Raw genomic sequence first — 13393 nt, 5'->3', positions numbered from 1 at the left:
TGTGGGGACAATGTGGGTGGGGTGGTTGAGATGAGGATGGCGTGGTTGGGTCCTGAATGGCTGCGGTGGGGACAGGGAGGCCATGGTGGCAGGGGGACACAGGAGCTGCATGAGGACAGTGTGGCTGCGGTGGCTGAGGTGAAAACACAGTGGCTTTGGTGGGGACAATGTGGCTGCAGTAGCAAGGACAGAGTGACCATGATGAGGATAGGGTGGCCATAACCCCCCTGAGGATTCTGGTGGAGGCAGTGGCTGCGGTGACAAAACCTGTCAGAGTGGCAGTAAGGAACTGGGGACAATGCCCAGGGGACAGAATCCCCACAGAGGCAGGTGGTGGGTGCCAGGGCCCTGCTGTGGTGATGATGATGGGGACAACCTGGGCCTTGTTCTGGTGGCAGGGGGACAGCTCAGGGTCGGGGGGGGACGTGACCTCCCCAGCACTCGCGGTGTCCCTGGTGGCGCCGGGAGAAACGATGGCGTTTGCACAAGTCCCGTCTCCATGGGAAGCGCGACCAAAACAACAAACAAACCCTCGGCTTGAGGCCACCGGCCGCCTCCGGAACTGGTGGCAGGGCCACTGCTGCAGTGCCCCCGTCACCCCACCCACCCCTCAGCACCCAACTCAGCACTCACTGTCCCCAGCCCACCTGGAGCTCAGCCATCATGGCACTGTCATGCTGCGGACCAGCCCAGAAGTGTCCCCTTGCTCCCCCCCGGGCCCCTCCTGCACCCATGGGTGCCACAGGGTGGGGTGCATGTGGTCACTTTAACCCTCTAAGGGTTGTGGGTGTCCCCTGTGGATTTTGGGTGGTGTTTCCTGTGGCTTTGGTGACATGGGTGGGGGACATGTGGAGGAGGGGACCAGGTCAGGGAGTGGCACAGGTGGGTCAGTGGGTGACAGAGAGGTGCAGGAACAGGGGTAGAGTTAGGGGTGACAGGGGCAGGACCTAGGGGTGGTAAAGAAGGAGATTTAGCGGTGACACGGGGGGCAGGACCCACAGAGGAGGTGACACCCAAGGGACCTGGGTGACAGGAGCAGTGACAGCAGAGCAGGATCCTCAAAGGTCTCAGCCAGGGGACACGGGGGTGATTTGGGGACAGGACCCCCAGGGATAGCACAGGGCTGGGGACCACATGGAGGTGATGGGATGTCTCAGGGCACCGTTCTGGGGGACACAGGTGGAGACAATGTGGGGGTCACCCAGGCAGGACCCCAAAGGGCACAGTGGGGGTTGATACAGCAGACACAGGAGGGAGGGGACCTTGGGGACAAACTCAGGCAGGGACATAGGGCAGGATGAGGGGCACACAAGAGCAGAGAAGGGGGCATGGTGTGATGTGGGACAGGGCCAGGGGACAATGGGCAACAGACAGGGGGTGATGATGGGGGGACAGGAGTGGGTGTGGCAGAGGAAGAAAGGGGGATGCGATGGGGGACACGGAGGGACAGGAGTGGGTGTGGCAGAGGAAGAAAGGGGGATGTGATGGGGGACACGGAGGGACAGGAGTGGGTGTGGCAGAGGAAGACAGGGGGATGTGATGGGGGACATGGGGGGAACATGAAGTGAGAGCGGCAGGAGGGACAGGGGAATGTGCCAGGGAAAGGGAAATGCGGGGACATGATGGGGAGACACCAAAGGGACAGGGGTGGATATGACAGAGTGACGTGATGGGAATAAGGGGGGACACAGGAGGAACTAATGGGGGGCACGGAGGGGACATGACGTGGGCGTGGCAGGGGACACAGGAGGAAGAGATGGGGGACACAGGGGTGGACGTGGCACGGAGACACATGGGGACATAATGGGGGGACATGGGGTGGGAGTGAGACAAAGGGGGAACGCGACGGGGGCGGGGGGTGACCCACAGCGGGACCCCGCGGTTCCTGACCCGACCTGACCCGCGCCGGAGCCCACGCGCGACCCCCGGTGACGTCATGGGCTGCCCCCGCCCCCTGTGACGCGTTACTCCAGCCATGACCATATAAGGGCAGGAGCGCGCGGGCCACGCCCTTCCGCGCGCGCGGGGCCGGCGCCAGGCCCCGCCCTCCCCCGGGGGGGGGGGGGGGAGGACAGAGGGAGGGACACCGGAACGGGGGTAGGGGGAAACGGGAGGGGACAGGGACACTGGGGAGGGGACGGGAATGGCGGCCAGGCGGATAAGATGGGGAGGACACCGATAAGATGGGGGGGGGGGGGGAAACAGGAAGATGGGGGGGACAACCCAGTGAGGAGGACACTGAGAAGATGGGGAGGGGTAGTGAGAATATAGGGGGGGGTCACTAGGAAGATGAGGGAAATGAGGAAAACGGGGGTACAGAACAATTCTTGGGGGGACATGAAAAGATGGAGGGTACCAGGAAGAGGGTGGGGGGATGAAATTGATAGAGGGAGGCTGGGAAGATGCGAGTGGGGAATGGGAAGCTGTGGCCAGGGGATGGGAAAGACGGGGACAGAGGAGAATGGGGGGAGAGCAGGAGGGGAGCCTGCACAAGGCACGGAGAGAGAGCGGGACAAGGTAGGAGAGGGAGACCGAGAAGATGAGGAACTGAGAAGATGGAGGGTGAGGAGAGGTAGGATGGAGTGGAAGACATGGGACATAGGGGGAGTTTAGAAGGAGGGGGGAAGTTGCAGAACCCTGAATGCCTTGGGGATGCTGGGCGCCCCTCGCCAACATGAACCAGATTTGCTCTCACGCCTCTTTATTCTCCCCCCACCCATCCTTTCACCCCTGACCCGGGGGATCCCAGGAGGTCCCTAGAGCAGCGTGGCCACCTCGAAGCGCTCGGAGCAGCACCCACGGACGCCCACCCGCTGCCGCCGCTGCTGGGCCCCCTCCCTGCGGCGCCGCGCCCCCGGCCCCTCGGGGTGGGGGCTCTGTGCGCGCTCCGGGGGTACCCCCGTCCCCAATGCCTCCGCCGACACCGAGCTCACCGGGGTCGAGCCAGGCTCTGCGGGGAGATAGGCAGCGTCCGGCCCCGCCGCGGCACCCGCCGGAGCGGCCACGGGGCCCTGGGCACGGGGGTGGGGGGCGCGGGGGGGCCGCACTCACTGTGCCGCTGCAGGTCCCGCAGGGCGATGGAGGAGCCGGGCCGGGCCGGGACCGCGCCCCGGTAAAGCTGCAGCGCCTCCAGGAGCTCCGATTCCAGCGCGAACTCTGCATCCCATTCGTAGTTCTCATCCACCGAGGTGTTCCTCCTGTGGGGAGGGGGTGAGGGGCACGGCCCGAGTGCGTGAGACCCCAGGGATGGGCATGAGACCCCCAGGGATGAATGGCAGGAGAGACCCCAAGCCACAAGTCCCCAGGGAGGGATGCCAGGGGCAGATCCCAAGGCATCAGATCCCAGGGATGAGCACCAGGGGCAGCACCCCGGGAGATGTGGGGACACAGCAGGGACGCTGGGGAAGAGCAGGAGTGGTCTCTCAGGACAGGGACAGTGGCGGGGGGGGGGGGGCATCCCCAGGGCACTGCAGGGCTGGGAGGCAGTGAGGTGGCTCTGTGCCAGGATGCCCCATCCCAGCTCTGTGGGACAAGCCCAGAGCTGCCCCAGCACGCTCCAGGAGCTCATCCCAGTGCCCTGCCCACGGCTCACCTCTTCCCGGCGCCAAGATCCATCCTGCCCCGTCCTTCCTCAGCTGCTGAGCCCCCACTGTGCCAGCTGCCCCCGTCCCCGAGAGGGATGCCCAGGAAGGTGCCCCCCAAGGACGGTGCCAGCGAGGGGGGCCGCAGGAAGGAGCCGCTGCCCCGGCCACTGCTCTGGCTGGTCAGGCTGCCCCGCGGGACCTTCTCCGGGGGCGCAGTGTCCAGCGGCCGCCCCAGGGCCTCAGTCCGGAGATGGGGGGCTGGCTGGGGGGGAGGCCCGGGGCTGGGAGAAGAGGGCCAGGAGGGGGAGCCGGGCAGTGAGGCCTTGGCAGGGCCCACGGGAAGCTGGGGGGGCTCAAGGAGTGCGGCATTGGCGGGAGGGGAGGTGGCGTTGGCACTTGTGTCAATGCAGTCCGGGCACAGCGTCCGCCCCGTGTGTGGGGGGCTGGCGGGGGGCTCCAGGGCGCCGACATTGGGGGGCTCTGCCGGCTCCTCTGGGGGTGGCCAGTCACCATCCACACACATCTCCTTGAAGAAGGGCAGGCTGAGGTACTGCAGGATCCCGCTGATAGCCGGGGGGCCAGGGGACACCGGGGGGCTGGTGGCCGGCTGGGGGGAGCCCCGGCGGGGCGGCGAGTCCCAGGGGGGGCCGTGGCGGGGCCCGGGGGGCTCCTGGACGGCGCTGTAAGGCAGGGTGGTGGCAGCAGAGGCCACGGGGCTGACGTCGGTGATGCTCAACGCCACGGCCTCCTCCACGGGGCTGCTGCTGCCATAGCCGAAGTAGCGGCCGTGGCGGTGGCTGGAGGCCCGGGCGCCCTGGCGGGGCTGCCCCACGGGCTGGGGGCGCAGCGAGACTCCCCTGTGCCACACGGGTTCGTCCTCTTCCTCCTCTTCCTCTTCTTCCTCGGTGGGCAGCTGGTGGTAGGGCTCCAGAGGGTCCCGCGGAGGGTCCGGCTCTGGCCGCGGGTCGGTCTCCACCACGAAGCGGCCATCGGGGCCGCGGCAGATGCGCTCCAGCGGGACGTGCTCCCGGCCGTGGCTCTCGTAGCCGGAGTAGCGGGAGCCGGCGATGCTCAGCCCCAGGCTGGTGCCGGCCTTCTCACCCCACAGCAGTGTACGGTGCAGGCTTCGGCACGGAGACGGCTGCACCTTCAGTTTCACCGTGCTGTCGGGGCTACCAGGGCCAGGAGCGTTGCTGCAAAGGAGAGGCAGCAGCTGCAGCACCCCCAGCCGTGCTCCCCAGCCCTCACAGCCATGCTCCTGCACTTTCTGATTCTTTCTCCAGCCAAAACTGCCCAGAGGGAGCACGCAGGAGAAGCCCCGGCCCCAGTACCCCACCTCTAACACCCTTGGTAGTGGCTGTCCCCATCCTGTCCCTGTGCCCTCAGCTGGTGGCAAAGGGATGATGAGGAGGGCAGTGGGATGGGGAAGCATGGTATGGAGGGACATGGAATGGCCAGGAATGGGACAGGGAAGGAGAGGGATGGAGGGAAGCATGACATGGAAAGTGGGAGAGGGAAGGGAATGTGGCATGGCCAAGAGTGGGATTAGAGGGAGCAGGATGTGGGGGAGTGGAAACCAGAGGAGTGACATGGCAGGAGTGGGACATGGAGGGAATGGGATGTGGAAGAGTGTGGCATAGCAAGAGAGAGAAAGGGAGGGAGCATGGCGTGGCATGGCATGGCAGGAATAGGACAGGGAGGGAGTGGGATGGAGGGAGCACGGCAATGACATGGCAGGACAGGGAGGGAGCGTGGCAATGGTGTGGTGTGACTTACTGTGGAGGTGGAAGCTTCTTGCTGGGGGAGAAGACGAGTGGTGGATCTGGAAGGCCATGAGAACACAGGGGGATCACACAGCGAGCAACCCAAAACATGATGAGGACAAGACGGTGGCACCCACTCAGTCCCCACCCATCTGGCCTGTCCCCTGTCCCCTCCTCAGCTCGTACCTTGGCGGCGCTTGCGGACGCGCGCGGCGCGGCGCCGATTCATGATGCAGGCGGCCATGGTGCTGAAGATGACGGCCACGCTGAGGAAGCAGATTCCCCCGATGACCCCTGCCAGCACCGGCTGCGGCAGAAGCTCCGGCAGCTGCGTGCGGGACGGGTACACCTCCATCCCTGCCAAACACAGGGCACCCCATCAGGCAGGCACCGCAGCCCCCCTCGTGTCACCAGCATCAATGGGACACAGCAAAACCTCAGCTCTTGCCCCACCAGGGCTGCTCTGCCCTTGGGCACTGTGGGCACCAGGAGAGGGGATGCTCTGGCCCGTGAGGCTGAAGCCAAGGCAGATGTGTGGCTGTTGGCCCAGCTTTAGCCTTGGGGTTCTGCTCTGTCCATGAACCCAGTTTAGCAGCAGGGACACGGGGGTGGAAGCAGCATGAAGGGGGTTCTCCTTTGGGAATCTGGATGGCTCACACCTCTGTTTTCCATCCCTGGCGTGGCAGCCCAGCCTTACCTGCCGTGGAGACATTCACTGTGTTGCTGGGGTCGCTGATATAGCTGCCAGCAAAGGCCACCAATCGGAACTCATAGAAGGCGTCCTGGGGGAGACACGGGGCCATGAGCCACGTGGCCACAGTGACCACAAACCCTAACCCACCCCAGCACCTGGCCAGACCTCACCTTGATGAGCCCTGGCACCAGCACCTGGGTGTCAGTACCGGGGATGGAGCGCTCCAGCACCTCCCAGCCACCCTTATCCTGCCGCAGCTCCAGCGCATACCCGCCCAGGGCCACCGAGGCACGGGCAGGGGGGTCCCAGCGCAGCAGAACCCCACGCACGGTCTCGTTGGCCGTCAGAGCCCGGGGTGGGGACAGGAAGACGTGCACGGTCATGGCTGGCGGCTCCGGAGGCACTGTGGTCACTGGGAAGCCTGGCGAGAACGCAGAATCCAGTACAAGGTGGGAACGGGAGCCTCCTGAGTGTTTGGGGGCACCTGGGGGTGTTTTGGGGAGTTCTCCTTACCCCTGGGCACGGAGGTGACGATCTGGCTGAAGGGGCCACTGCCCAGCTTGTTCTGGGCCAGGACGCTGAACTGGTAACTGGTGTCTGGCTGCAGGTTCTCCACCAGAAGGTGTTGAGCCCCCGCTGGCACCGACAGTGACACCCAGTCGTGGTGTGCTCGCAGTGGGTACGTCACCCTGGGGACGGGAGGGACCCGTGAGCCCGAGGCTGAGGCCTGTTGGGGGACACAGCTGGGCTGGGCACTCACAGTGGGGTGTACCAGACGCTGAACCTCTGGAAGTAGCCTCCATCAAAGCCTGGCTCCCAGGAGATGTTAGCTGCCAGCAGCAGTGGGAGCACAGAGACGTTGGTGACGGCGTGGGGACTGGTACCTGGCGGGCAGCAATGTCACACTGTGGGGCTTGGACCACCCTTTCCAGCATGGGGTGGGATTTGCATTGCCCACCCTGGGACCATCCCACCAGTGACGGGCAGCTCACCCAGTACATGGACAGAGGTGGCAGTGGTGACACTGGCCACCTGGTTGGTGGCCGTGCATTCCCAGATTCCGTGCTGCTCCTTGATGAGGGGGTGGAGAACGAGGCTGCTGTTCCCATCCACCTGGGCACTGCTTTTCCCCATGCTGCCCACCTGTGGGGCACAGACACGCTGATGGGGGGCCACCACCAACCTACCCCCATGCAGGTGACACTGCCACACTGGGGACAAGGGGACTAGAAATGGGGGACATGACCCACCACCCTGGAGCTGGTTTGGAAGCCAAGGGGTAGAGTTTGGTCCGTTTTTTAGAGGATAGCCATGCAAAGTGACCTAACGCCCTTCATGTGATGGGACCCAGCATTCTTTGGGACAGGGACATAGCCCCAGGAGCAATGTAGGGACAAAGACACTGCCCCAGAAATGATACCCTAGAAGCCAAAAGCTGATCCTCCAAAGCAGCAGCCCCTACCTTCATCCAGGTGACAGTGGGGGGAGGATCCCCATGAGCCACGCAGGGAATCACCAGCTCCCGGCCCACCTCCTGGAAATATTCCTCCTTGGGCCGCACCGTGAAGGTGGGAGGATCCTGCAAGGCAGAGGAGGAGTTTGGGGGGGCTTGGCAGGGGGTGCAGATCCAGGAGGGGACCCCGAGGGGCTCCTCACCTTCAGCAGGACGCGCGTGGGCCGGGACTCGCCGGCGGTGCCGTAGCTGTTGTAGGGCGTGCAGCGGTACAGCCCCAGCGCGTCGTCGTTCCCCGTCGCGATAACAATGGAGCCGTCGGGACGCACGGACCAGCCGGGGAGCTGGGAGAAGGGGAATGGGTGAGGAGGAGACATCTGGGGAGATGGGAAGGGTGGTGGGGATGGGAGTGGCCGTACCTTGTCCAGCTCCAGCGGGCGCCCGTCCCTCGTCCAGGTGACGGAGAGCAGCGGGGGGTTGGCTCTGGAGGGGCAGCGGATCACGCCCCGCATGCCCTTGGGCAGGTGGGTCTCTGGGAGCATGGTGGTCACCTGCGCTGGGTCTGTGGAGACACAGAGGGCTGGGATCCCCATGGGGCACCCCTGTTCCCACCACAGCCCCCACAGCAGAGATCCCTACGGCGTGGGGGTGTGGGAGGGGGTCTTACAGAGCACTGTGACGAAGGCTGAGGCAGAAGGTGGCTTCCAGAGCCCATTGCTGGGGGTGCAGGTGTATTTCCCTGCATCATCTGGGGTCGTTCGTTGCAGCAGGAGGCTCCCATCCACCAGGACACGCACCCGAGCCTGGAGGTGGCTGGGAACGGATGGGACAGAGGTGAGTGGCACAGCTGGGACCATCCCTGCTGCCCTGGGGTGATTTATTTGCCCTCACCATGCACCCAGCCTGTCCCTGGTACTAGGAGCCAGGTTTCAGTGGCACAGCAGCCCCAGTGCCATCCCCGTTCCTGCCATACCTGAGGTGGAAGACGTTGCTGCTGCCCTGGAACCAGGTGTAGGTGAGATTCCCTGGGTATGCCTCAGCCTGGCACGCCAGAAAGGCATCTTGGGAGATGTTGACAGTAACATTCTGAGGTGGAACCACGATGATGGGTGGCCCTGAGGTGCCGGACAGAGGAGAAGTGAGGACTGGGGACAGGGGACGGCCCCAGCTGCTCCCAAAACAGACCACACCATGGCTCCCTCTGTGTCCCCAGCCCACAGGGCAGGGCTGGGGGACTGCCTGTCCTTACCCTGCACGAGCACACGGGTGGTGTGGGTGACAGTGCCCTCCTTGCTGGATGCGTGGCACGTGTAGGTGCCCGCACTGGCGCGTTCCACGGCGGTGATGCTCAGTGTCCCATTCCTCACCTGCAACGGCACCAGCTGTGACATGGCCACCAAGGGACAACAATGTGAACAGGGTGGTGGCAGCAGGCAGGTAACACCACAGCAGGGATGGACACTTGCTCTACAGCCAAGCATGCCCCCCACAGAGGGGTGACCAGTGGTTTGTTGCCCTCACCTGCACCGTGTCCCCGCTCTGGACAGGAAGGTCACTCCTCTTCCAGGTGACAACAGGCTGGGGGTTGCCGACAGCCCTGCAGGTGAGGCTCAGTGCAGCCTGGTCCCGCACCTCTACGAACGCAGGGGGGGTCTCCAGGAAGGTGGGGGGTGCTGGAAGGCAAATCCAGATCCAAACACTCACCACCAGACCTGGCTCAACTCAGTGTGGAAGCTCAGTGTTTCCAGTGCCAGCCCTGGGACAGGTGGGCAGAGCAGGTGAGGGTGGGATGGGCCAGTACCGTTGACGGTGAGGTGGATCCAGGTGCCGTTCTGGAAGTCGGCGTCCGTGCTGTGCCGGTCGAGGAAGAGCACCCGGCACTCGTACCAGCCCTGGTCCTCGGCACGCAGCAGGTCCAGGCGCAGCGAGGCACCTTCCTCCAGCCGCACTCGGCCTGCACACCCGGCAGCAGCTCAGGGACAGCCACGTCCCCGGGACACCCCCTCCCCAGGTCGTGTTCTACCGGGGCCATCCCCTCCCCGGGTCACGCCCTTCCTGGGGCCACCCCCTCCCACGCTGGCACCACGGAGGGGGGGGGGGGGGGGGGCTGGGAGCGGCGATGCCAGAGGTTGGTCACAACGATGTCCAGCACTACACACATGGAGAGGAGGTGACAGTGGCTCTGTCCTCCATCCCCGCGGAGGGTGGCCTCGGTGGGTCCCCCCAGCACTGCGAGTCCACGCACTTGGAGCATCGCTCCCAGCAGCCGGGCAGGATTGGTCCCACCACCCCTGCAGCTGCACATCCCTCCGACCTCTTTTCTCCCTTCTCGAGCACTCTTCCTCCCCCTGGGAGCCCCCCCCCCCGGCGCTCTCACCCTTAGGAGCCCTGCTAAGCTCCGGCACCCCCATACCGGCCCCACTCCCCGCGGCACGGGGGGGTCACGGTGAACCCCCACCCGCCTCGCAGGAACGAGCTCCGCGGCTCTCCAGGGGCACACGGTGACCGGGGCTCCCCCAGGCCGTGGGGTCCTCTCCCCGTGCCAGCCCCACGCCCCGCGGCCTCTTTGATGAGGAGAGGGATAAGGGCCTAAGCGAGAGCGGGGCGCAGCCCGTTAATCCCCCGGGCTATTATCAGAGCCATAATCGGCTCAGGGTGCAGTGGGCAATTGGCTCAGCCCAGGCCAGGGTGTGCGGCCTGCGGCCCCCAACAAACGCACCAGCACCCCCTGTCTGGGGCACCCTCTGTCCTGAGCATCCCCTTCCCCCATCACCCCATGTCTGGGGCACCCCTTGTCCCGAGCATCCCGGTCCCCAGGCACCCATTGTCTGGGGCACCCCCTGTCCCGAGTACCCCCTTCCCTGGGTATCCATCACCCCAGCACCCCCTGCCCTGGCATTCCCACCCCAGCTACCCCCGGCCCATTCCATGTGACCATGCTGCCAGGCCACCACGGAATGGACACAGCCCCGGCACCGCAAGCACCAGAGCAGCCCACGATGCTCTTGTCAGCATGCCAGGACCAGCAGCTTCCCGAAGGATTCCCAACACAGCAAGTTTTGGGGAACCCCGCTGCCAGCTCTACCCGATGTCACAGACTGTCCCCACGCACTGCCCGAGGCACTGGAGTCCCGGCTGGTACAGCACGGACAGCGGGATTGGGATTGCCGCTGGCAGCGGGATTGGGATCCCACGTCCCGCCGGATTCCGTGTCCCGCCAGACGAGCCCGGCAAGGATGAGGAGTGGCAGGAGCCAGGCAGGCGGGTTTGGGCACGGAGATCCACCCTGAGCCATGCAAACCCCGCACACAAACACGTGCAAACCCTCCCCACGGCGCCCAGAGCTGTCTCCCCATCCCCTCTGCCTTCACCCCACAGCTGTGGGACGAGGGCTCTGCCAGCCCTCGGCCCAGACCTGGCTCCCACGCCGGGTCCTGGGAAGTGGGACAGCTCTGGGAAGCTTTGGGAAGCTCTGGGGAGCTCGGCCCTGCCAGCAGCTGCCAGCCCCCAGCCCCAGGCGCGGCGGGAGCAGCAGGCTCCCGAACAAAGGTCCCTTTGGAAGGGATCAGAGTGGCCTGGGGACGCCCCTCAGCCTCCCCCTAATCCCTCTGTGCTGGCCCCAGCCCCCTCCTCCTCCTCCTCCACCATCCTGCAAAAACAAAACCCTGTGGCCCAGCATCCCCCCGCGCCTGGCAACCGACATTCAGCGGGACACAAAAGGGGAGGGGGGGGACACAAAGGGGGCTGCAGCCCCCGCCACGCGGCCAGAGCCAGGGAGGGGGGTCTGAGACAGGCCAGAGACCACCGACCCTATTCTAGGGCAGGGGACAGTGGCCCCATGACACCGTGGGTGGTGGTGGCACCCAGGGGAGAGCCAACTCCGTCCCCCCAAGTGCTATAGCAGAGGCAGCTGCAGCCCACCCTGTCCCCAGGAGGGACACTGGTGACAGCAGTAACCCCTCTGTGTGACACCTGATCTGACCCACCTGGGAAGCTCCGTAGAGAGGGAGGAGAGCATCGCCCTGCACCCACCGCCCCATCCCTTCCCTGCGGATGGAAAACAAGCCGCCCCGCTGCCATGGCGACGGCCGCCAGCCCCCCTGCCCACCCAGCTCGCCCTCATTCCAGCCAGCAGCCCCTTCCCCCAGCCTTGATCCCAATCTGCTCCCGCAGCCCCCGGGACCGCGTTGGCGGCGGGGACGAGGGGACACGGGGAGGGGGGAGGGCTGCGGGCAGCCCAGCCAGGTCACTGCCAGCCCCTTCCTGGGTAACCGGAGCTGCGGCAGCCCCGGGGCCCCTCGGCGCTCAGGTAACAGGAGCCCAGCCCATGCCTCCCGGGAGAGCAGGTGCCTTGTCCTGGTTCGTTGTCACCGCTGGTCTCTCAGAGCCAACTCGGAGCTGCTCAAAGCATCCCCAGGCGTCTCCCAAAATCTGTACCCTCCCGTCTGATCAGGGCAAACAGGAGAGCGGGTGTTGCAACCGAAGTGATTTTTAGGAAGGAGATAATTTTGTCAGCAGGGTTTGGATCGTGATCCGGGCATGATCTGGACCGCCGAGGAAGGGCCGGAGCACGGATTTCGATGCGTGGCTGCTACAGAACATCGGGGTTGGGCTCAGCCCAAATCACCCGTGGGCTGCCAGCCATCCCTATCCCCAGGGGACACTTCTGTGGCCTTCCCCCTCCTCGAAGGGATCCTCTAGCAGCGATTCCTCTGGCTGTGCCACCGCTCACTTTAAATACCCGCTAAAGCAGCGAATATCCCCCTCCCACGCCCAGCCCGTCCCCGGCCCAGCTTTGCTCCAATTAGCAGCTCCCCCGAAATCCCCTCCCCAGCCTCAACCTTCAGGCGACCCGCACGGGCCGAGGCAGCGCCCGCAGTCCCCGGCACGGGGCACCCCGGTGGCACCGGCCCGGGGTGACACGGCCAGGGCAGTGCTGGCCACAGCCAGAGGCCACGGGGGTGACCTGGGGGGCTTTTCCCACATTTTGCATTGTGGGGATCCCTCCTGCTTCCAGGCTGGGCAGGGATCTGCATCCCCTCTGCCAGCCGGGGACCCCCATCCCTTCTGCCATCCCTGGGGGTGAGGATTGGGACTCACCTGCTGCAGGCACCTCGCTGGCCCCTCACCGTTCCCTCCCACCCTCCGAGACCCCTGGAAGAGACGCCCCGCTTCCCCGGGAGTGGGATTAAGGTGGTCCAACAACAGCAGCACCCGGCAAGACCCAACCACAGCGAGTGGAGACACAGGACACCCCACGGCGACCCCAAAACCCCCCGCCCGCCCCGTCCCCGCGACTCACCCGCGTACTCGGGGTCCACGCGCGGCGAGTAGAGCCCGAACTTGATGAAGATGGGGAGGACGAAGCCGAAGCGAACCCACTCGATCACGTAGAGCGGCGGGCGCGCCTCGTGTGCGCCCAGGAGCCCGCAGCCCAGCACCGCGCTGCCCCCGACGCGCCCCACCACGGCCCGGGGCTCGCTCCGGCCGCTGCCTGCGGGACCGGCACCGGGGCCCGGTGAGACCGGACACACCGGGATGAACCGGGATGGGGGCGGGACACACCGGGACCACTCCCGAACCCCTCGAACCTCTCGCCCCCGCCTCCCCGGGACCCGGCGCTGGCCAAACCGATCCCGCCGCGACACACCGGGACCTTCCTCCCGCTCCCGGAGCCCCTCCGCCACCGCTGTCCCCAGGTGTCCCCCCGCCTACCCCGGGACCCGCCACCAGCCAGACCGGCCCCGCCGCTCTCCACCCCCCGCTCCCCGGGGCGGCCCCTCACCCCCGACTCCGGCGAGCAGGCTGAGGACGGCGGCGCGCAGCCACCACCGCATAGCCCAGGCCCCCCCTACGGCGGCTCCCGCGGCGTCACCGGGGCCCGCGGACCGGCGGGCTC

General features: G+C 66.0%; 1 protein-coding gene across 1 annotated transcript; it reads right to left on the bottom strand.

Annotated features, from left to right (window-relative positions):
- Positions 1–2630: 2630 nt before the first annotated feature.
- On the bottom strand, positions 2631–13337 carry IGSF9 (immunoglobulin superfamily member 9). The gene is made up of 20 exons (XM_062511318.1): positions 13280–13337; positions 12797–12988; positions 9296–9448; positions 9016–9167; positions 8744–8861; positions 8468–8609; positions 8162–8307; positions 7914–8056; positions 7698–7838; positions 7504–7620; positions 7034–7184; positions 6802–6925; positions 6555–6730; positions 6212–6462; positions 6045–6129; positions 5534–5704; positions 5361–5406; positions 3593–4777; positions 3052–3197; positions 2631–2950 (listed from the first exon to the last, which is right to left on the bottom strand). The coding sequence occupies exons 1-20, from the start codon at positions 13329–13331 to the stop codon at positions 2757–2759; spliced, it is 3885 nt and encodes a 1294-aa protein (XP_062367302.1). The 5' UTR covers positions 13332–13337; the 3' UTR covers positions 2631–2756.
- Between the last annotated feature and the right edge of the window lie 56 nt (positions 13338–13393).

The sequence above is a fragment of the Cinclus cinclus genome, chromosome 31 (genome assembly GCF_963662255.1).
Source record: "Cinclus cinclus chromosome 31, bCinCin1.1, whole genome shotgun sequence".
In the NCBI taxonomy this organism is placed as follows: Eukaryota; Metazoa; Chordata; class Aves; order Passeriformes; family Cinclidae; genus Cinclus; species Cinclus cinclus.
The sequence above is the reverse complement of the archived record's forward strand: the minus strand, read 5'-3'. Positions and strand labels throughout refer to the sequence as shown.

Bases quoted from the DNA above. Each gene is read 5' to 3' on its own strand.
- IGSF9 (XM_062511318.1), bottom strand. From the start codon at position 13,331: ATGCGGTGGTGGCTGCGCGCCGCCGTCCTCAGCCTGCTCGCCGGAGTC. The intron at 9,168-9,295 runs GTACTGGCCCAT...TTTGCCTTCCAG, and splicing joins GATCCACCTCACCGTCAACG to CACCCCCCACCTTCCTGGAG. The intron at 8,862-9,015 runs GTGAGGGCAACA...GTGCCGTTGCAG, and splicing joins AGAGCGGGGACACGGTGCAG to GTGAGGAATGGGACACTGAG.